We start from the raw sequence: 21,637 nt of genomic DNA on the forward strand, positions 1-21,637 counted from the left end.
CACAATAAGATAACACCTTACACCTGTCAGAATGGCTAACATTAACAACTCAGGCAACAACAGAAGTTAGCAAGGATCCGGAGAAAGAGGATCTCTTTTGCATTGTTGGTGGCAATGCAAGCTGATGCAGCCACTCTGGAAAACAGTATGGAGGTTCCTCAAAAAACTAAAAATAGAACTACTGTAGGACCTAGCAATTGCACTACTAGACATTTATCCAAGGGATACAGGTATGTTGTTTCAAAGGGACACATGCACCCCCATGTTTATAGCAGCACTATCACCAATAGCCAAAGTATGGAAAGAGCCCAAATGTCTATCAATGGAGAAATGGATAAAGAAGATGTGATATACATATATACATATATATATATATATATATATATATATATATATATATATATAATGGAGTATTACTTGGCAATGAAAAAATGGCAATGAAATCTTGCCATTTGCAACTACGTGGATGGAACTGGAGGGTACTATGCTAAGTGAAATTAGTCAGAGAAAGGCAAAAATCATATGACTTCACTCATATGAGGACTTTAAGAGACAAAACAGATGAACATAAGGGAAGGGAAACAAAAATAATATAAAAACAGGGAGGGGGACAAAACAAAAGAGACTCATAAATATGGAGAACAAACTGAGGGTTGCTGGAGGGGTTGTGGGAAGGGGGATGGGCTAAATGGGTAAGGGGCATTAAGGAATCTACTGAAATCATTGCTTCACTATATACTAACTAATTTAGATGTAAATTTTAAAAAATAAAAAATAAAGTTAAATAAAAAAAAAAACAGGGAGGGGGACAAAACAGAAGAGACTCATAAATATGGAGAACAAACAGAGGGTTACTGGAGGGGTTGTGGGAGGGGGATGGGCTAAATGGGTAAGGGGCAGTATGGAATCTACTCCTGAAATCATTGTTGCACTATATGCTAAACTAATTTGGATGTAAATTTTAGAAAAATACAAAATAAAACAAGATAAAAAAAATTAAAAAAAAAAAAAGAAGGAAAAGTCCCCGCAAGGGTGTGCCCAGGGCCACACAGCCAAGCGGGCAGCTCCAGAAGGAGACGGGCCCTGCAGGGGTGTGCCCGGGGCCACACAGCAGTGCAAGCATGGCCCCCTCCCCTTGGTGCCTCCCAGATGGGCCTCTCCCCTCAGACGGACCACTCACAGCTCAGCCAGGCCCATTGCTCCTGTCAGAGCCATGAGGAGGACGGGACAGTCCCATGGCATGCAGCCAGCATGTGGATGGTCTGGCACACCACATGAGCAGAGTGTAGATGCAGGGAGCACCCAGGAGGCCAAATGTCCCACAAGAGCCTGGTGATATATGGGCAGGGGCTGCAGCTGGTGGCCTGGGGTCTGTCCACAGGCAGCAGATGGGCTGGTGCCAGGGGTGCATGGCTGGGGGGATCCTGACCTGCAGGTGCCACTTCCTAGAGCCAAACTTGCCTGTCTTTGACAGGGCATAGGGACAAGGGACTCAGAGAAACTTATGAGTGTGAGCTATGGGGGGTTACAGGTCAGAGAGGAGGATGAGCATGGGGGTGAGCTATGGAGGATCACAGGTCATGAGGAGGACAGAGGAGGAGGGTAAACTATGGAGGGTCACAGGTCAGGGAGGAGGATGGAGGAGGGTCTCCAGACCCCTCTATGGAGGGTCACAGGTCAGGGAGGAGGACTGGAAGAGGAGGATCACAGGACTACAGGAAGTCAGAAGTCGGGGGGGTAACCGCTAATATGCTGGTGTCAGGGGATCATCAAAGTTGAGATCATTCCCGGTCCCCGTGTGGCATCAGTGTTCACAGAAGAGGAAGAAGGACCCTGGAGGGCTTGCCCTCTGTTGGCTACAGCGTGACTAGCTATCTGTGTCTGTACCACCTCGGTGTCCAGGATCTTCAGGCACCTTCTTCTCAGAATGTAGCTTCCCAAACCCTGAGAAATGAATGTCTGTTGAAGCCTTCTATTCTGTGGTTTTATCATGGTGACTGAGCTCAGATTTGGGGCACTCTGGGTGCATCTGGTCTGTGCTCAGATCCTCGGTTTCCCCAGCAGACACAGGGGTGCTGGCTGAGGGCAGGGGTGAAGCTGAGTGTGCATAGAACTCCCATCTTGCTGGCTATGGTGGGTCTGCTTCCTCCCTACCCTCCTTCCCACCTCCCTGGGTGCTCTGGACCCCTGGCCCTTACAGCTGGCCGTGGTGAGGGTCGACTGGTGGACACACCTGCAGGAAAAGTCCTCAGATCAAGCAGGTGCAAGGGGCATGCCTGCGTGTCTTCCCCTGGTCCCTACCCTCATCTGGGGTTCCTGAAGGGGGTTTCTCAGACCTGGGCTGCTGGAGGCGGGGATCAACCACTTCCCAGCAGGTGGCCCCTCTGGGTCCTGGTTAAGCCCCACCAGACAAAGGCCACCTTTCACCCAGGCAGGGCTGGCCTTTTGTCCCTACTTGTCTCTGCATCAGGGCGATAGCCATGGAGTTGGGAACAGTCTTCCTGGGTCATTTGCAGCACACACATTGTCCTGCTGGCCCACCCTGGGGCCTGGGGCCCTCCCTTGTCCATGGCCAGCAAAGGCCCCTAGCTGGGTTCTCAGGGGTTCCCATTTAAAGGCGCCATGGACACAACAGCTAGGCCAGGTGCTGCCAGAAGCACCTGCCCTAGGCCTGTGTGTAGCTTCTGGCTGCCCACCTATACCCAGAGTCTGCAGGACCTTCAGACGGCCAGTGCACTTGGCATGGTCCTGGGACCCCTGTCCCCTCTGGGCAGTCCTGGGTGCCCTCTGTGTGGTTTCTCGTCCCTCCCTCCCCTCTGGCTGGTTCTAGTCCCCTCTGGGCAGTCTTGGATCCCCTCTGGCTGGCTCTGGGTCCCCTCTGACTGGTTCTGGATCCCTTTCTGGGGGAGGGGTCCCAGGTCCCTTCAAGGTGATCTTGGATATCCTCTGGGGGGTCTCATGTCCCCCTCTCTCCTCTGGGTGGTTCTGGGTCCCCTAGGCTCCCTCCTTCCCTGCACTCCGGGATATTAGTCTGAACAGGGTTCCCCACAAGATGGGGTCCCTGCCCTACCCACATCCCTGCTGTCCCCCACCAAACACCTGGCCATGCAGAGTCTGTGCCCTTTGCTTCCGTGGGGCTGGGGGTGAAACCAAATCCGGGGCAGTGACACCCGGGCTATTTTGGAGTTGGGCTGGGTTGGGCTGGCTGGTGGTGGGGGCGGGCCCAGGCTTCTCCAGCTGACAGCGTCCGCCTGTCCTTTCGTCCCTGTCCAGTCTGAGGACCGGCCAGAGAGTGGGCTGCTGGGTGGGAGCCGTGTCGGTCCTGGGCCCGTGGAGGGAGGTGAGGCCCAGCAGCCCCTGCCCTGCCGTCTGAGCCCCCCGCCTGGGTGCTGCTCCCAGCCTCCCGTAGAGACAGGTGAGGAGGCAGGATAGACAGGGGTGGGGGCCATCCTGGGCCTAGCCCCTCTCCTCCAGGACTGCTCTGTTGAAGGTCAGGGCTGTGGGGTACAGTTGGCCCTGGGAGGGGGCTGGTCTAGCCAGGCTGTGCCACTCCTCTGAGGGTTGGAGCCCTGGAATCCACTCCCTGCAGTGACCTGAGCCCTCATTTGGGGAAGGAGCAGCTGGGGTGTGAGGTCAGGGGGCCATGGGGTGCATCCACCTCCTCCTTCGCTGGGGGCTCCCTGCTGTGAGGCAGGCCTGGAGGTCTGGCCGGCCCTGCCCCCAGCTCTGCTGAGATGGATGTCCGCTGACAGCTGGGGCTATTTTAGGCCTGTTGGCTCAGCAGAGGGGACAGCCAAAGGGGCACTGACACCTGACTCCAGGAAAGAATTTCCCCAGGAGTTTGGGAAGCCGCCAGCCCAGGGGTCTAGGGGGAGGCACAGACTCCAGGACCTGCCCTTGGAAGTCTTTTCTGGAAGGGTGGGGGCGGGGGCAGCAGGGATTCCCAGGAAGGGACCAGACTCTGCAGTCAGGCTGCAAGTCACTTCCCACCCTTGGTGCATCTGAGAAATGGCCCAGGGGCCCCTGGAAGAGGACCTGAGATTGGCCAAGTTCTAGAAGAGCCAGGATGGAGGGTGTGGGCAGGGCTCAGGTCAGCCCCAGGGACTCCTGGGCTCTAGAGAAATGACCCCAGGTGGGGGTGGGGGAGTCATGGTCTCCATGTGGAGGGAGGCTCCTGCCAGTGCCAAGCTAGGTCCTCCAAGGCGTCAGGAGTCTGAGTGGGGTCTACAAGGAGCTGCCTTCCCAGGTGGGCATCTGAGGAAGGAAGGGGCTTTTCCTGGGAGGCTGGGGCTGTGTCCCCTTCTGAGTCTCCTGTCTCTGAGCACACTGCTGCATGTATGTGCCCAGTGGGAGTTCTGGGGGCCCCCAGAGGGTGTTCCCGACTTGGCCTGAAGGACGGTGGGTGGCTCTGGAGTCCTCGGGCAAGCATTTCTGGAGCTAGGGTTCTACTGACCAGTGGGGATGCCTGCCTGGCAGGGTAGACTCGGAGGCAGCTGTATCTGTGGGAGCCCCCAACCCTGGCTTCATGGTGTCTGCTGCATTGAGGTGGGAAATACAGGCTGTTAAATGAGGAGACAGGCATCAGCACTGTCCCTGGGGGCCTCAGAGGATCTTGGAGGTCTCTGCCCACCCCTGCCAGGCCAGGGGTCAGCCAGTGCACCTGCCAAGGTCCTGGGCTGGCTCCCCCTAAGCACGTGTGGTGATGGGAGCTCCCTCTCCTGTCCCTGTCACTGTCCCTGCCCCCCAGAGGCCACTAGCTGTGGGGTGGCCCCTGCCCATGCCCACTCATGAGCTCAGAGGACCTATCTCCCATAGCTGCACCTGGTGTGTTGGGGGGAGGATTCAGTGTCCTGCTTTGGGGGACCCACCGACTGTGATTCAGGAGGGGGGCCCTGGGAGCTTAGATCTCAGGGGAGATCTGAGTAAGCCTTCCCCAGAGGGACATCAAGGCCCAAGAGGGCGTCCCCAGGGGCGGGGCTCGGGTGGCCACCCGCCCAGGTCCTCCCAGCTCCAGAACATGGCCAGGCCATGGGGGGCAGGGGCCAGAGGTGCTGACCACACAGTGAGTCAGCAGGCTGGAGCGGTCTCACCTCCTAGAGGGGGATTAAGGGGGATTAGGCCCTGAATCACAGGACATCACCCCGCTTGTCCCCCAGTGGGCAGCCCATGCTAGAAGCCCAGCTGTGGATTGGGGAAGGAGTAAAGGTGCTTGAGGCCAGCCCTGAGGCCAGTGGGCTGCTGTTCTTACATAAAGAAGCCGGGGGGGGGGGGGGGGGGGGTGGGGTAAGGCCCAGGCTCACCATACCCACCTGTGCTGAAGGCCAGCTGGGGCCTGAGGGGGAGGGGAGGCTTAGGCAGAGGCCTGTCCCCTGAGGCTTTCGGGTGGTGCCCACCCCATCCCCACAGGGTGCCTGGCCAGTGGAGCCACAAAGTCTGTAGAGTGACAGGGCTCCTGACAGTCAACCTGGCCAGGCCCTTCCCAGGGGACTCTCTGCCTGTCCTCCCTGGGCTCACTGCTGACTGTGTGCCCTCCAGATCCTCCTGTGGCTGTTCACAGTGAGGGGGTGTGGGCAGCTCAGCCAGTTAGGAGGAAGTCACCTGGCAACAGGGTCTCTAATCCTTTCCTGTTCATCAGGGTTTTTTGGCAGGGGAGGGGAGGAGGCATCGCAGGACAGGTGCAGGCAGCTACAGGTGGGACAGGCCTCTGTTGTGGGCACTTCCCGGGGCGAGGAGGGCTGAGCTGCACCCGGCAGGATGTGTGGCCCAACAGCTTTGGAAGATGAGTCACCCGGAGGAGGAAGTGGGGGGACAAAAGGGGACACGCAGGGCCAAGGGCTCAGAGGAGAGCCTGCTGGGAGATGGGTCACCTTGGGTGCACTCCCGCCAGGGGCCAGGCCCCGTCCAGGTGTGGAGAGTTGAGTGGCAGAGATGTAAGCAGACTGGAGTTTCAGACTCCAGGAAGCAGAGGTGTGTGGGGGATGGGAACTGGTCACCAGGAAGCAGCTGGAGTGGGCAGGGGAGAACAGGCAGGTCTGTGTGGAGAGTTACAGCATGGCCCCCAGGGTAGGGAGGACCCTGGTGCACAGAGAGGAGGGCCAGCCTGGCTGCTGGTGTGCTGTTTTGGGACAGGTTCTCAACTGGACCTGAGTTGGGGCGTAGGGCTAGAGCTGGGGGGACAGGAAGGAGATATGCTCACCCGTTAGAAAAGCCCGTCGAGGGGTGCACTAGACTCCAGGTGCCCAGAAAGGGGTAAATCTGATTTTATGCACCACTGTGTCTTCTGGTAGTTCTACCTGCGCGTGGAGGTCGGGGGTGGAGATAAGGCCGGGAGGTGTCCACCCTGGGTTAGACTGGGTTCTTCAGGGACACTGATTGGGAAGCCGCGGAGGACTCAGACAGCACCTGCGGCTCATCCCCACTATGACCTTCCCCCAACCTGCTCTCAGGTCCGTCCCGCCGCCCCCGCCCCCCCACCATGGATCACTCATTCAGCGGGGCGCCCCGATTCCTGACCCGGCCCAAGGCCTTCGTGGTGTCGGTGGGGAAGGACGCCACGCTGAGCTGCCAGATCGTGGGCAACCCTACGCCGCAGGTGAGCTGGGAGAAGGACCAGCAGCCGGTGGAGGCGGGCTCTCGCTTCCGGCTGGCCCAGGACGGCGACCTGTACCGCCTCACCATCCTGGACCTGGCCCTGGGCGACAGCGGGCAGTACGTGTGCCGCGCGCGCAATGCCATCGGCGAGGCCTTCGCGGCCGTGGGCCTGCAGGTGGACGCCGAGGCCACTTACGCCGAGCAGGCGCCCCACTTCCTGCTGCGGCCCACGTCCATCCGCGTGCGCGAGGGCGCCGAGGCCACCTTCCGCTGCCGCGTGCGCGGCTCGCCGCCCATGGCCGTGAGCTGGGCCAAGGACGGCCGGCGCCTGGGCGCGCCCGACGCCCCCCGGGTGCGCGTGGAGGCCAGCGGCGAGGCCAGCGCGCTGCGCATCCAGTCCGCGCGGCCGCGCGACGGGGGCACATACACGGTGCGCGCCGAGAACCCGCTAGGCGTCGCCAGTGCCGACGCCGCGCTCACGGTAGACGCGGACCCAGACGCCGCCCCGCCGGGAGCCTCCACTGCCGGGCTTCTGGCGCACCTGCAGCGGCGTCGGGAGGCGATGCGCGCCGAGGGCATCCCTGCCTCGCCACCTGGCTCTGGCACGCGCACCTGTACGGTGACTGAAGGCAAGCACGCGCGCCTCAGTTGCTACGTGACGGGCGAGCCTAAGCCAGAGACGGTGTGGAAGAAGGATGGCCAGCTGGTGGTGGAGGGCCGGCGACACCTGGTGTACGAGGACGCTCAGGAGAACTTCGTGCTCAAGATCCTCTTCTGCAAGCAGTCGGACCGGGGCCTCTACACCTGCACGGCGTCCAACCTGGTGGGCCAAACCTACAGCTCCGTGCTGGTCGTCGTACGAGGTGAGCGCCTCGCCCGAGGGGCGGGGAGTGCACGGTCCCCGCCCAGGTCGCTGCCCGCAGAGCGCAGGAGCAGGCGCCTCCCCAGTCCCGCCCCCACCTGGAATGGAATCCGTGGTGGAATCCTGAGGCAGAGCTGTTGGCGGCTCTCGCCTCTTCGGGCCCAGGAAATGAGGGCGACACGGATGACCCTCGGCCTGTCCCATTGTCTTTGTGAGAGTCACATGAGTGAACAAAGCGCTTTGTCCTAAGCACCCCCTCCTCTGAGACACTGTCGGGGTGAGCCAGGCCCTCCACCCCAGTGACAGGTTGCCAAAGGGGTCTCCCAGGCAGAGTCCGAGAGAAAGGCAAGGGCTGGGGCTCGGGCTGGGGCCGAGCCGGGTTGAGCCAGTTCACAGGTTCCCGTTGAGGATCCCTGGAGGGGTCTGGGGCTCCCTCTGGGTTCTGGAGGGAAGCCCTGGCAGGCGACGTGATCAGGTCCTGCGGGCAAGTTGGCGAGGCTCCTAAGAGCAGAGACTGACCTCCACTTCTGACCCGCTGTAGGATCTCAGGGCGCTCCGACCTTCAGTGCGCGCCCCAGGCCATGGCCCACGCGGAGGAAACAGCCCGGTTCCTTGGGGGAGGGGGTCTGCACAGGGGGAAATGCGCAGGGCAGCGGGGCCTGGCCCACAGCCGGTGCTCAGGGACTGCAGTGATCTGGCGCTGGCCCTGCCGCCTGGCTGCTGCGTGGGCGTGAGTCCCCCGAGCTTTGCGCTGGGCTGCTGGCTGGGGCCTCGGTTCTCCTTTTTGTCTTCAGGACATCTCCTTCTGTTTAAGGGAAGGGGGCTCTTCAGGTTCTGTGCCCTCGCCCGCCCCTGTCCCGCCTCCATCCCCCTACCTCCCTACACGCTTCCCTGCTGCTCGCCTGCCTCTCCACTCCCCCCTGCCCCGTAGCCCCCTCAACCCTGCCCTGGTCCCCCGCCCCCACGCTCCAGCTTCCCACTCCGAGCCCCTTAACCTGCCCCCCTTCCTGCCCTCCCCCGCAGCTCACCGCTGCCCCAACCCCACGCTCTGCCCCCTCCCCCCTCCTCTGTCTCCTCGGAGCTCTCTTCCCTGCCTCGCCGCTGCAAGCATCCCGCCGCCCCAGCACCTCTCACGCGCCTCCTCCCCTCAGAGCCCGCCGTGCCCTTCAAGAGGCGACTTCAGGACCTGGAGGTGCGGGAGAAGGAGTCGGCCACGTTCCAGTGCGAGGTGCAGCTGCCGTCCACGGAGGCTGCGTGGTACAAGGAGGACACGCGTCTGTGGGCCAGCGCCAAGTACGGCATCGAGGAGGCGGGCACTGAGCGCAGGCTCACGGTGCGCAACGTCTCGGCCGACGACGACGCCGTCTACATCTGCGAGACCACGGAGGGCAGCCGCACCGTGGCAGAGCTCGCGGTGCAAGGTGGGAGGGGTCGGGCGGGAAAGGGGTAGGGTCCTACGGGGGGGGGGCAGGGGTCATGTGGGGGTGAGGGCAGGGGTCCTATGGGGGGTCAGGGGTCGTGTCGGGGGAGCGCAGGGGTCCTGTGGGTGGCAGCAGGGGTTGGGGGGTAGGGGTCCTGCGGGTGGCAGCGCCATGCGGGTGGTGAGGCCTTCCTTGCAGGAGGTGGGCAGAGATCGGAAGGGGCTGGGCAGGGGTCCTGAGGGATGCCGACAGGGGTCCCGTGGGGGGGGGGGGTGCAGGGGCCGGAAGGGGCAGGGAAGGGGTCCTGGCGGGGCAGGGGTCATGCGGGATGGGGCAGGGGTCCTGCGGTGGTGGGGGTAGGGTCCTACGGGGGGAGCAGGGGTCATGTGAGGGTGAGGGCAGGGGTCCTACAGAAGGTCAGGGGTCGCGTGGGGGGAGGGCAAGGGTCCTGCGGCTGGTGGGGCCATGCAGGTGGAGGGGTCATGTGGAGGGTGGGGCCTTGCAAGGAGTGGGCAGGGATGGGAAGGGGCAGGGCAGGGGTCCTGAGGGATGGGGACAGGGGTCCTGGGGGGGCAGGTGTCTTGCGGGGGCACTGGGGGCATCATGCAGGGGGCGTGGGGCCATGTGGGGGGTGGGGGGAGGGTGTCTTGCGGGGAGGGTGTCTTGTGGGGATGGACAGGGGCCTGGAAGGTGTGCTGGAGGGAGGCTGGGGCAGGGGTCCTGTCTGACCAGCCCCTCACCCTGACCACCACAGGAAACCTCATTCGGAAGCTCCCGAGGAAGACTGCAGTCCGCGTGGGTGACACGGCCATGTTTTGTGTGGAGCTGGCCAGGCCCGAGGGCCCTGTCCACTGGCTGAGGAACCAGGAGGAGATGGTGGCCGGGGGCCGCGTGGCCATCACCACAGAAGGCATGTGCCACACGCTGACCATCTCCCAGTGCAGCCTGGAGGACATGGGCGAGGTGACCTTCACTGCTGGTGACTGCCGGACGTCCACCCAGTTCTTCGTGTCTGGTAAGGGCCTGGGGAGTGCCCTTGGATGGACAGTGCCCTTTGCCTCCTTCGTCCATGGGGCCCTGCTGTGCTCTCCAGCCCGCTGCACGGAGGGCTTTGGGGACTGAACCAATGGGTCATAGCTTCAGTTTCCTGGGGCCCCTGGTTTGTTTGCGCCCTTCTTCACTGTGATCACCCCAGGTGACTGTGAGGTAGCAGTCCTGTTGGCCTCCCCACTCTATGAACCAAATTAGAAGGTAGGGATTGTTGTGGGTGGCATGGGGTGGGTGTGGGAAGTCAGGTGTGGGCATGTCCTCTTTCTGTGACCTTTGGTATCCCATTTGTAGATTGGGTGGTAGGTCACTCCCCCCACCACACTCATTGGTCAGCCCTTGGTTGGGGTAGGAATGTGTCCCTGCACACAGGTCTGAGCACCCTCAGAGTGGTCACTGCACCTGCTTTGGTCACTGGTTAGCCTAAGACCTGCAGAAACGGATAAGCCTGGTCCCCAGGCCACGTGCACAGTTTGAGTGGCCTGAAGCCGGAGCACTCTTCCCACTGCAACCAAAGAAATGGCCACAGGGCTGGGACAGGGGTGGCGGGCCCACGCCCTCCCTGGGCCCAGTGTCCCCTTCCTTGTGCCTTGGCCATTCCCAGATCATGAAAGTAGCTCCCCCAGCAGGGTGGGGTTCTGTGACCCCTTGAAGGGCTGAGCTTGGAGCCAGGGCCTTGGGAGGGAACTGCCAGTCAGTGATATTGACTGTGCTCTCTCCAGCCCCTAGGAGGCCGCCCCTGCATGCCCCTGAGGCCCCTGTGGTAAAGGGAAGGACAGAGTGCTCTGTCACCCTTGCCTGGTCCCCACCACCCCATGGGGACCGCCCTGTCCCCATCGACGGTTATCTGGTGGAAAAGAAGCGGCTTGGTGCCTATACCTGGAGCCGGTGCCACGAGGCGGAGTTGGTGGCTGAACGTGAGCTGACTGTGGCCAGCGTGGCTGAGGAGGGGGACTTCCAGTTCCGGGTATCAGCTGTGAACAGCTTTGGCCAGAGCCCCTACCTGGAGTTTCCAGGGACTGTCCACCTGGGTAAGTGAGGAAGGCTCCTGGAGCCTGCCCTGAGGGCTTCCTGGGGGAGGGGGAACTTGGGCTCTGGAGGGGGAGCAGAGGAGGGCAGAGGCCGGCCCCTTCCTAAGGCCCTCACTCTGCAGCCCCCCAGCTGGCTGTGAAGACTCCTCTGAAGGCGGTGGAGGCGGTGGAGGGTGGCGAGGTGACCTTCTCGGTGGACCTCACTCTGGCCTCTGCTGGAGAGTGGTTCCTGGATGGCCAGGCCCTAAAGGCCAGCAGTGTGTATGTGATCCGTCACGACGGCACGCAGCATGCCCTCACCATCCGCTCCGTGTCCGCCAGCCTGCATGGCGCTGAGCTCAAGTTCGTGGCCAACGGAATTGAGAACAGCATCCGTATGGAGGTCCGAGGTAGGGGGACCCCAGCTGTGACCCCCCAGGCCTCTTCCCTAGGGGCAGGGTGGGCTCCCAAGTGGTCTCCTGGATGTGGCAAGCAGGGGAGGGGTGTGTGGCTGTGACCCCCCCCAGGCATCTTCCCTAGGGCCAGGTGGGCTCTGGGTGGTCTCCTGGATGCGGTGGGCAGGACAGAGGAGGGGGGTGTGAGGCAGCTTGCCCAGGGCTGGGGGCGGCCTCAGCCTCAGTGTGAGTGGAGGAGGAGCTGCAGGACCTCACTTCTGCATCTGTCTGCTCCCCTCTCTCTCTCTGCAATCTTGTCTCTTCCTCTTTTTTTCTGTCTGTTCTCCCATACCCCACCCCCCACTGTGTCCACTCTTTACTATCTCATTCTCTTGCCCATACATCCTCTCTGTCCGCTTCCTCTGTCCACTCTCCTCTGCCCCCTCCCCATCCCTGTCCATCTCCTCTGTCCACCTCCTCTGTCCCCTCCCCCTCCATGTCCATCTCCTCTGTCCACTCTCCACTGTCCCCTCCCCCTCCCTGTCCCCGTCCGTCCCCTCTGTCTGCCTCCTCTGTCCACCCCCTCCCTCTGCCCCCTCCCCTCTGCCCCCTCTCCCTCTGTCCACCTCCTCTGTCCCCTCCCCAATGTCCCCTCCCTTTGTCCATCCCCAATGTCCCCTCCCCATCTGTCCACCCCTCTCCCTCTGCCCCCTCTCCCTCTGCTCCCTCCCCTTCTGCCCCCTCCCCCTTTGCCCCCCCCCCCCGTCCACCCCTCTATCTATGTCCCCTGTGTCCACCTGTGTGGCCCCACACAGCCCCAGGGCTGGCCGCCAAGCGTCCAGTGGCAGCTGTGAGGGAAGTGCTGGCCCGGCTGCATGAGGAGGCGCAGCTCTTGGCAGAGCTCTCAGACCAGGCTGCGGCGGTGACATGGCTGAAGGATGGCCACGTGCTGCCCCTGGGCCCCAAATACGAGGTCCAGGCGAGTGCCGGACAGTGGGCACTGCTGGTGCGGGATGTGGTGCGAGACGATGCTGGCCTGTACGAGTGTGTCAGCCGTGGGGGCCGCATCGCCTACCAGCTGTTAGTGCAAGGTGATGTCCTCTGTGTGTGTGTGTGTCCACGTCCTTGCCTGCCCACCATCACCATGGTCACGGCCACACGTTATGTTCCCAGCTCTGGGCAGGCTCTAGGGGGTCTGGGCAGTGGGAGCCCCTGTCCTCTGTCCTTGTGGGAGGGTGGGGGACTTAGCTGATCTTGGGGAGCGGGAGTCTGGGGAACTGGCTCCAGTGACACTATGGTGTGAGAGGTGGACAGCCTGTGAGAGGGTGGGGAGGGTCTTCCTAAGAGCAGGTGGTGCGTGAGTGGTTGGAGGTCAGCATCCCAGGCCAGTCCTGCCTCTGAATGGGACCCTGGTCAGTGAGGCCCTGGAGCTCTGGGCATCTCCATCTGCTGTCTGAGTGGGTGGACGTGTGGCCAGGGCTCTGCCAGCTCCCTGACCTGCCCATGTGCCCTTGCAGGGCTCACTCCCTTTCTGCACAAGGACACAGCTGGGGGCTTGGTGGATGCCGTGGCCGGGGGCCCAGCCCACTTTGAATGTGAGACTTCTGAGGCCCAGGTTTGTGTGCGCTGGTACAAGGATGGCACGGAGCTCAGCCGCTCCAGCCAGCGCTTCCTGCAGGAGGACGTGGGAACGTGGCACCGGCTGGTGGCAGCCTCGGTCACCAAGCAGGATGAGGGCACCTACTCATGCCGTGTGGGCGAGGACTCCGTGGACTTCCAGCTGCGTGTCAGTGGTGAGCTGCAGCCTCCAGGACTTGGTGGTAGGAAGCAGGTCCGGCTGCATCAAGCACTTGTGAGGCCAAGCTGCCCTGCCCTTCCTTTTTTCCAAGAATGCTTGTGGGGGTGCAGTTGCTTCCGGAATTGGGGAAAGAAGGTGCCCACAGAACTAACGTTTAGATGAGAGAAGAGTGTGGGTATGAAGAATAAAAGATAAGAAATTTGCAGCCCTTTTTCTCTTTTCAAGGATGAAAAAGTGAGGCTGGCAAGACCCAAAAGGTGCCGGAAGCCACCTCGGCAGGTTAAATTGGGATCTTGATGGACGAGGCTCTGGCTCTTTCTAGAACCTATTGGTGCATCTTGGTGGATTCTCAGGATCTGGCTTTGCCTTAGTAGGGTCTTGGCCACTGCCCCCCATGCCTCCCTCCATCTGTCCCCAGGCACCAGCCGGGGTACCCATCATGCTCAGAGGGGTCAGGGCACAAGCCCCACCCTGTGCCTGAGGAGGGTCCCACTGGCAGCACCTGACATGAAGGATTCCCAAGGTGGCCTGGAGTCTACAGCATGTCTGTGCCTTGGCTCCAGGTCTTGGGGAACCTCACCTAACTAAGACCTCTGACCACCTGTCCCTCCCTGTCCTTAGAGCCCTCAGCCGTGTTTGCCAAGGGGCAGCCGGCACGCAGTGAGGTGCAGGCCAAGGTGGGGACCAGCGCCATGCTGAGCTGCGAGGTGGCCCAGGACAAGACGGAGGTGACGTGGTACAAGGGCGGGAAGAAGCTGAGTGCCAGCTCCAAAGTGCGCATGGAGGCCACGGGCTGCAGCAGGAGGCTGGTGGTGCAGCAGGCGGGGAAGGTGGACGCCGGGGAGTACAGCTGCGAGGCCAGGGGAGAGAAGGTCTCCTTCTGCCTGGACATGACAGGTCAGTTGATGAGGCAGATGTATGACCGTATCCCAGGAACAGGCCTGGAGGAAGTATATAGGTGGGGGCTGGGGCAGTGATCTGCAGCTTGGTCAGGGCCTGTATCAGTCAGTTATCTGGTGCCATGTAAGAAGTACCCCCAAACTTTGGAGACGGTTGGTTCTGTGGTTAGGAACTCGGGCAGGGCTCAGTGAGACTGTTCATTTCTGCTGGGACAGGAAGATCCAGCCTGGCTTCATCCATGCATCTGAGGTCCTAGTAGGGGTGGTTTCAGTGGATGCATCTATCTGGGACAGCAAGCCTCTCTCTCCTTGTGATGCTGGCGAGGCTCACTCCTCTGTGTGGGATCCCTTTCTTTCCTCATGATGCCTCACCCCAGGGCCCATTTCTTCCTGGGGAGAGCCGGCTCCTTCCCCTCAGGGCATAGCAGAGCTACAGGGCTCGTTAATGTCTGTGCTCAGAGTGTGACCTCCGTCATCTTGTATGGTGGAAAGACAGGCATAAGGCCAGTCTGGTTTCAAGGTGGGGGAGAAGTAGACCCCACCGTTGAGGGATGTGGACGCAGGGAGGCTTGGCTTATCAGGGACCACTTCTAACAGTCTATCACAGGGACATCCCGGGGACACAGTTTCTGTCTGTCTCTAATTCTCTGCCTTCCTGAACACAAGATAAGGATCTTTCTAATGCTTGTTGCCTCATGGTCACAAGATGGCTTCCACAGCTCTGGCCATCACATTCAAGGTGGGAAAACATGCAAGGGGTGTTTTTTTATTCCTTTTTTGTCTGCTGTGCAATAAATTATCACAAAATCAGTGGTTTCAAACACTCTGATGGCCACACCCCCCTGCAGATAGCCTGGAAAAATGTGCCCCTGGCCCTACTGCCTCAGCAGTGGGACGTCAAGAGTGGAGGAGGTGGGCCAGTGGTTACATGGCTGGCCTGTGTGTGTGCTGGGACTGCCCTGTCCCACGGGGTGGCTGCACGCTGAGATTGGACACCCTGTTCAAGGCAAGCAGTGCAGGGATCAGAGTGTAGATAGGGTCAGATCTAACCTCTGTTGGGTGACTGGGGCAACCTGTCAGTGTTGTGTGTCCCTGAAACTCACCTGTGTCCCCAGACCTCAGAACGTGGCCTAATGTGGACATGGGGTCTTTGCAGAGGTGATCAAGGTTGAGGTGGATCTTGAGGTGAGAGCATCCTGGATCAGGGTGGGTCCTTATGAGATGAGGGAGGGGGATTTGAGATGGCCACATGGAGACAGAGGCAGAGATTGGGGATCTGGGCACAGCCATGAGCCCAGAATGCCTGGGGCCCTGGCAGCTGGGAGAGGCAGGAGGGACCCTCCTGGAACCTTCCAAGGGAGCGCGGCCCTATGGCACCTTCACCTGTCTCCTGGCCTCCAGACCTGGGAAAGAACAAAGCCTGCTGTCCTAGGCCCCCCATTTGTGGTCATTTGATCCTGCCACCTGTGACTCAGTTTCATTTTCTGCGAAGTAGTAACAGAGCTTCTAAGACTTTGCTGAGAGACTCTGTCCATAAGACCATCCCTGGTGCTCTGTGAGAAGCACAGGCCTCCCGTCCAGACACTGTGAAATCTGGCCTCTGAACCAAGGTTCTGGGGGTGAGGTAGGGAAGAGAGGGGACAACAGCTTGCTTGGTGGGGCTGGGGCTGAGGTCCAGGCAGGAGGGTCCTGGCATCAGGTCCTGGAGGATGAGCCCAAGTGTATCAGGAGGGTGGTGCTCAGGGAGTGAGTGTACGTCAGGGTGCCCGAAAAGTTCTGGAAGGCAGCTGGTGGTGTGTTGAGGCTTGGGATAGGAGGCTGAACAGGAACTGGTGCCAGGTAATTGAGTAAAATGCCATAAAGTCTACCCTTGTACAGCATACAATTCTGTGGTTTTAGTACATTCACAAGGCTGTGTGATCGACCGCACCACCACCTAGTTCTAGAACATTGTCATAACGCTGTGACATGCTAAACCCACCATCACCCTGTGTTTACCCTCCCCCATGGACTCATGAATCCACTTTCTGCCTCTGTGGGTTTGCCTGTTGTGGACACTTTATTTAAATGGAGTCATACAGCATGTAGACTCTTAAGTCCGGCTCTTTCCATCGAGCACCATGTTTCCAAGGTCCATCCATGCTGTACCATCAGTGCTTAATTCTCTTATGGCCAGTAACATTTCCACCATGTGGATTGTGTCCCACATTTCGTCTTTTTATCAGCTAACGCATATCATGGTTGATCCTAGTGTTTGGCTGTTACCAACAGTGCTGCTAGAACATTCTTACATGGGTGAACATATATTTTCAGTTCTCTTGGGGTTGCTTGGTCATAAGTAATTTTATGCTTAACTCCCTGGAGGACCATTCTCCACAGTGGCTGCCCCCTTTTACATTCCCACCAACAGTGTGCAAAGGTCTTTCTCCACATCCTTGCCAGTGCTCATTATTTTTATCTATTTGTTTTTTGCTTCTAGCCACACTAGTGGGCATGAGGAGGTATCTCATTGTGGTCTTGTTTTGAATTTTCCAGATGATGCATGATGTTGAGCATCTTTTCATGTACATGTTGGTCATGTGCATGTCTTCTTTGGAGAAATGTCTATTCAGGTCTTCTGCCTTATTTTTAAATTCTGTTATCTTTTTATTGTTGCATTGTAAGAGTTCCTTACATATTCTGGATACTAGATCCTTATCAGATAAAAGATTTTCAAATATTTTCTGCCATTCACTTTGCTGAGAGTGTCCTTTGATGCACAAAAGTTTTTTAATTGTGATGAAATACAATGCACCCTCTTTTGTTGCTTGTATGTTTGGTGTCCTAAGAAACCAGTGCCTGATCCAAGGTCACACCAGTTGACACCTGTTTTCTTCTAAGAGTTGTCTAGTTTTTGCTCTTACATTTAGGTCTTTGATTCACTTTGAGTTAGTTTTTCTATATGGTGTGATATAGGGATCCAGGTTCATTCTCTGCATGTGGGGATTCAGTTATTCCAGCACTGTATGTTGAGCAGACGTTTCCCCCAGTGAGTTTTCTTGGTACATTTGTCAAATATAAGTTGATATTGGGGCATCTGGGTGGCTCAGTTGGTTGAACATTGGACTTAGGCTCAGGTCATGATCTCACAGCTCATGCGTTTGAGCCCCGCATCAGGCTCTGTGCTGACAGTGTGGAGCCCACTTTAGATCCTCTGTCTCCCTCTCTCTGCCTTTCCTCCACTACGTGTGCATGCGTGCTCTCTCTTTCCCTCTTTATCACAAAAATAAACACTAAAAAAATCATCTGACCGTCAATGTTGGGATTTACTTCTGGATTCTCAATTCTGTTCTATTGATACATAGAACTGTCTGTTCTATGTCAGTACCACAGTTTAGATCACTGTAGCTTTGTGGTGGGTTTTGAAATTGGCAAGTGTGAGTCCTCAAACTTTGTTCATTTTTCTTTTTAAGATTTTTTTGAGTATTTGAGGTCCCTGCATTTCCACTTGAATTTTAAGATCAGCTTTCAAATTTTGCAAAAATGGCAGCTGGTATTTTGATTATTATAGTACTGAATGTGTAGATCAATTTGAGTATTGCTGTTTTAACAACATTAATCTTCTGATCCGTAAATACAGGCTACCTGTCTATTTATCAAGCTTTTTAATTTTTTTCCCAAAATTTTACAGTCTTCAGTGTAAAAGACTTGTGGAGTTTGTTGCCATGCATTCATTTTTCTTGATGCTTCTTTAAATGGAATTGTTTTCTTAATTTCACTTTCAGATGGTTTGTTGCTAATACACAGAAACAGAACTAACTTTTGAATATTGGCCTTGAGTCCTACAACCTTGCTGAACTGGTTTACTCACCTATTAATTCTTTCATGGATTCCTAAGGATATTTAAAAACATTTTTTAATGTTTATTCATTTTTGAGAGACAGAGAGAGACAGAGCATGAGCAGGGAAGGGGAAGAGAGAGAAGGAGACACAGAATATGAAGCAGGCTCCAGGCTCTGAGCTGTCAGCACAGAGCCCGACACAGGGCTTGAACTCATGGACCATGAGATCATGACCTGAACTGGAGTCAGACGCTCAACTGACTGCGCTACCCAGGCGCCCCTAAGGATATTTTTTTAGATACAAAAAGGTGTCACCTGCATGTACAGATAGTTTTACTTCTTTATTTAAAGTTTAGATGCCTTTCATTTTGTTGTTGATTATTAATTGAACCTCTTTACTTTTTGTAGGTCTGTTCAGATTTTCTATTTCTTCTGGGGTCAGTTTTGATAATTTGTGTATTTCTGTGAGTTTGTCCATTTTGTCTGGGTTGTCCAATTTGTTGGCATACAATTGTTCATGGTATTCTCTTACCATGCTTTTAATTTCTCTAAGATCTGTACTGATGTCCCCACATTTATTTCTGTTTTAATAATTTGAGACTTCAAACTTTCTGGGTCAGTCTAGCTAAAGGTTTGTCAATTTTGTGGATTTTTAAAAATGTCCTTTGTTCTTTCTATTGCTTTTTTATTCTCTATTTCATTTGTCTCCACTCCAGTCTTTATTCCCCTCCTTCTTCTAACTTGGGGTTTTGCTTACTCTTTATAGGTTTGTTATAGTTTTATAGTTTTAAGCTTTATAGTTTTATAGTTTATAGTTTTGTTTATAGTTTTATGGTTTTTTAGAGAGAGAATGTGTGTGCATGTGAGGGGGGATGGGCAGAGGGAAAGAAAGAGAATCTTAAGCAGGTTCCACACTCAGTGTGGAGCTGGACGTGGGGCTCAATCCCATGTTCCTGGGATCATGACTGAAGCCGAAATCAAGAGTCAGACACTCAACCAACTGATCCACTCAGGTGCTCCATAGTTTCTTAAAGTGCGAAGTTAAGTTATTGATTTGTGCTCGTCTGTTTTGACATAGACCTATAATATACAACTATCAGCGCTTTCAGTGCACCTTAGTAGTCCTGAGGTGTTGTGTTTTCATTTCCATCTATCTCAAAATGTTTTCTAATTTTCCTTATAATTTTTTAAGAGTGCATTGTTTCATTTTGACAGGCTTGTGAATTTTCCAGTTTTCCTTCTATTATTGATTTCTAGCTTCACTCCACTGTGGTTGGAAAAGACTGTTTGTATTATTTCAATCTTTTTACATTTATTGAGACTTGTTTCCTGGCCTCTCCCATGCTCTGTGCTTTAGTGAAGTGTGTTTCCTGTTGTGGTTGGCTGAAGAGTTCTGTAGACTCAGCTGGGTCTGCTGGTGTGCACTGCTGTTTATTTAGTGAGCTCCTGTCTGGCTGTATGTCCATTACTGAAAGTGGGGCATTGAATTATCCAACTATTATTGTACGACTGTCTGTTTCTCTCTTTAATCAGTTGGTTTTCACTTCGTGTGGTTTGGTCTCTCCTGTGAGTTGTGCTTATGTTCATAGTTATCAGATCTTCTTGATGAGTTGACCCTTTTATCAACTTATGATGTCCTTAATCAATACATTATTCAATCAATATATAGTGTTTTGTAATGGTTTGCCTTAAAGTCTGTTCAACCTGACAACATAAAAACCATCTTGTCTGGTTGCTCTTTGTAAGGAGCATATCTTCACTTTAAAATTATTTGTTTCAAAAAACCCTATTTGTGTCTTTGGATCTAAAGTGAGTCTCTTGTAGACAGCATATTTTTTTTTTAATCTGTTTTGCCAATCTCCACCTTTTAGTTGGAGAATTACTATTAACAGTTAAATTAATATTTACAAAGAAGGACTTCTACTATTTTTCTCTCTTTAAATTTTTTAAAAAATGTTTCTTTATTTTTGAGAGAGAGGGAGAGACAGAGTGTGAACAGGGGAGGGGCAGAGAGAGAGGGGGACACAGAATTTGAAGCAGACTCCAGGCTCTGAGCTGTCAGCACAGAGCTTGATGCAGGGCTTTAACTCATGTGCCATGAGATCATGACCTGAGCCAAAGCTGGACGCTCAACCGACTGAGCCACCCAAGCACCCTGTATTTTTCTCTTTTAATATGTCATATCTTTTTTGTTCCTCATTTTCTCTATTACTGTTTTTTACATTTAACTTATTTTTTTCTATTTTCATTTCCTTCTCACTTCTTTTTCTGTACTCAGAACTAAGTATATATATTTATTATATTTAATTTAACATGACTTTATATATATTATATATGTTTATGTACAATATTTACTCTTTTGTCTGTCTATATACCTTCGTACCTACCTACCTACCTGTCTAGTTTTTTCTTAGTGTCTACTGTCTACTCTTAGTGGTTTTGACAGTTAACATCTTAACTTTATAATAATCAAGTTTAAAATTATACCATCTTAGTTTAAATAAGAAATTGCTTCTTTACAGCTCTGTGTGCACACACAAAGGACAGCTTTATGTTGTTATCATCATAAATTATGTCTTCATATACCAAATTTAGTCAGTTAACTTTATGGTTTTATAATTATTGCTCATGCATTTGCATTTTAAGTCATCTGGGAAAAAAGAATAGTTAAAAACTAAAAATACTGGCTTTTATATTTACCAGTGTCCTTTACTGGTAAATATATTTACTCTTGTCCTTTATTTTTACATATGATTTTAAGTTACTGTCAGTGTTTTTTCATCTAAACCTGAAATGCCTATTTACCATTTCTTGAGGGTAGTTATAATGCAACAAAATCCTGTGTTTGTTTGACTGGGAATGTATTAATTTCTCCTTCACTCTTAGGGATAGTTTTGTCAGATATTAAGTTCTTGGTTGATAGTTTGTTTTTTTTTTTTTTTTTCACTGAGAAGTTTAAACACATCACCCATTACCTTCTGACCTCTATGGTTTCTGAAGGGAAATACGCTGTCACTCTTAGTAGGAGTACTTGTGACAACTGGCTTTTCTCTTTCTGCTTTCAAGATTCTTTTTGTTTTTGGCTTTTGACAATTTTGATATAATCTCTCTCTGTGTGGCTCTCCATTAGTTTGTCTTGCTTGGAGTTTGTTGAACTTCTTGGATGTTAATTTTAGAGATTTTTGATCATTTTTTTCTTAAACATTCTCAGTGCCTCTTCCTCTTGCCCTCTCCCTATAAATATCCCCCATGTGCATATATTGCCCAATGGGCATCTAAGGCTCTGTTCATTTTTCTTCATTCTTATTTCTTTCTGCTCCTCAGACTGGATAATTTCAAGAGACCTATGTTCAAATGTGCTAATTCTTCCTTCTGTGTGCTCAAAGCAGATGCTGAACCCCTCTAGTGACTTTCCATTTCAGTTATACTTTTCAAATATAGAATTTCTATTTAGTTTTAGAGATCTATCTTGTTATTGATATTCTCTACTTGGTGAGACATTTTCCTCAAACATTACTTTATTCTATGAGAAATGATTTCCTTCGGTTCTCTGAACATATTTTAACTGGATGACATAATGACTTTGACTGGTGAGATAGTATCTGGGTGTTCTCAGGGACAGTTCCTGTTGACTGCTTCCTTTCCTGTAACAGGCCATGCTTCTTTGCATGCCATGTCATTCTTTGTTGATAAGTGGAATGTTAAATAATTTAACATGGGAACTTGAGTTCAGATTCTCCAACCCCTCCCCCAGGTTGTTGTTGTTGCTTTTTGTTATTGTTGCTGTTGTTTG

General features: G+C 54.5%; 1 protein-coding gene across 1 annotated transcript in view; it reads left to right on the forward strand.

Moving 5' to 3' along the window:
* Window positions 1–3,228: 3,228 nt before the first annotated feature.
* Window positions 3,229–21,637, forward strand: part of OBSCN (obscurin, cytoskeletal calmodulin and titin-interacting RhoGEF) — a 166,376-nt gene continuing 147,967 nt past the window's right edge. Inside the window, 9 exon segments of the mRNA XM_053904975.1 lie at window positions 3,229–3,415; window positions 6,447–7,454; window positions 8,605–8,874; window positions 9,629–9,889; window positions 10,644–10,952; window positions 11,075–11,341; window positions 12,142–12,417; window positions 12,844–13,119; window positions 13,746–14,021. Coding sequence (XP_053760950.1) covers window positions 6,476–7,454; window positions 8,605–8,874; window positions 9,629–9,889; window positions 10,644–10,952; window positions 11,075–11,341; window positions 12,142–12,417; window positions 12,844–13,119; window positions 13,746–14,021 — 2,914 coding nt within the window. The 5' untranslated portion in view covers window positions 3,229–3,415; window positions 6,447–6,475.

This window comes from Panthera pardus, unplaced genomic scaffold, assembly GCF_024362965.1.
Source record: "Panthera pardus isolate Hobbes unplaced genomic scaffold, ASM2436296v1 HiC_scaffold_1, whole genome shotgun sequence".
Taxonomy (NCBI): Eukaryota; Metazoa; Chordata; class Mammalia; order Carnivora; family Felidae; genus Panthera; species Panthera pardus.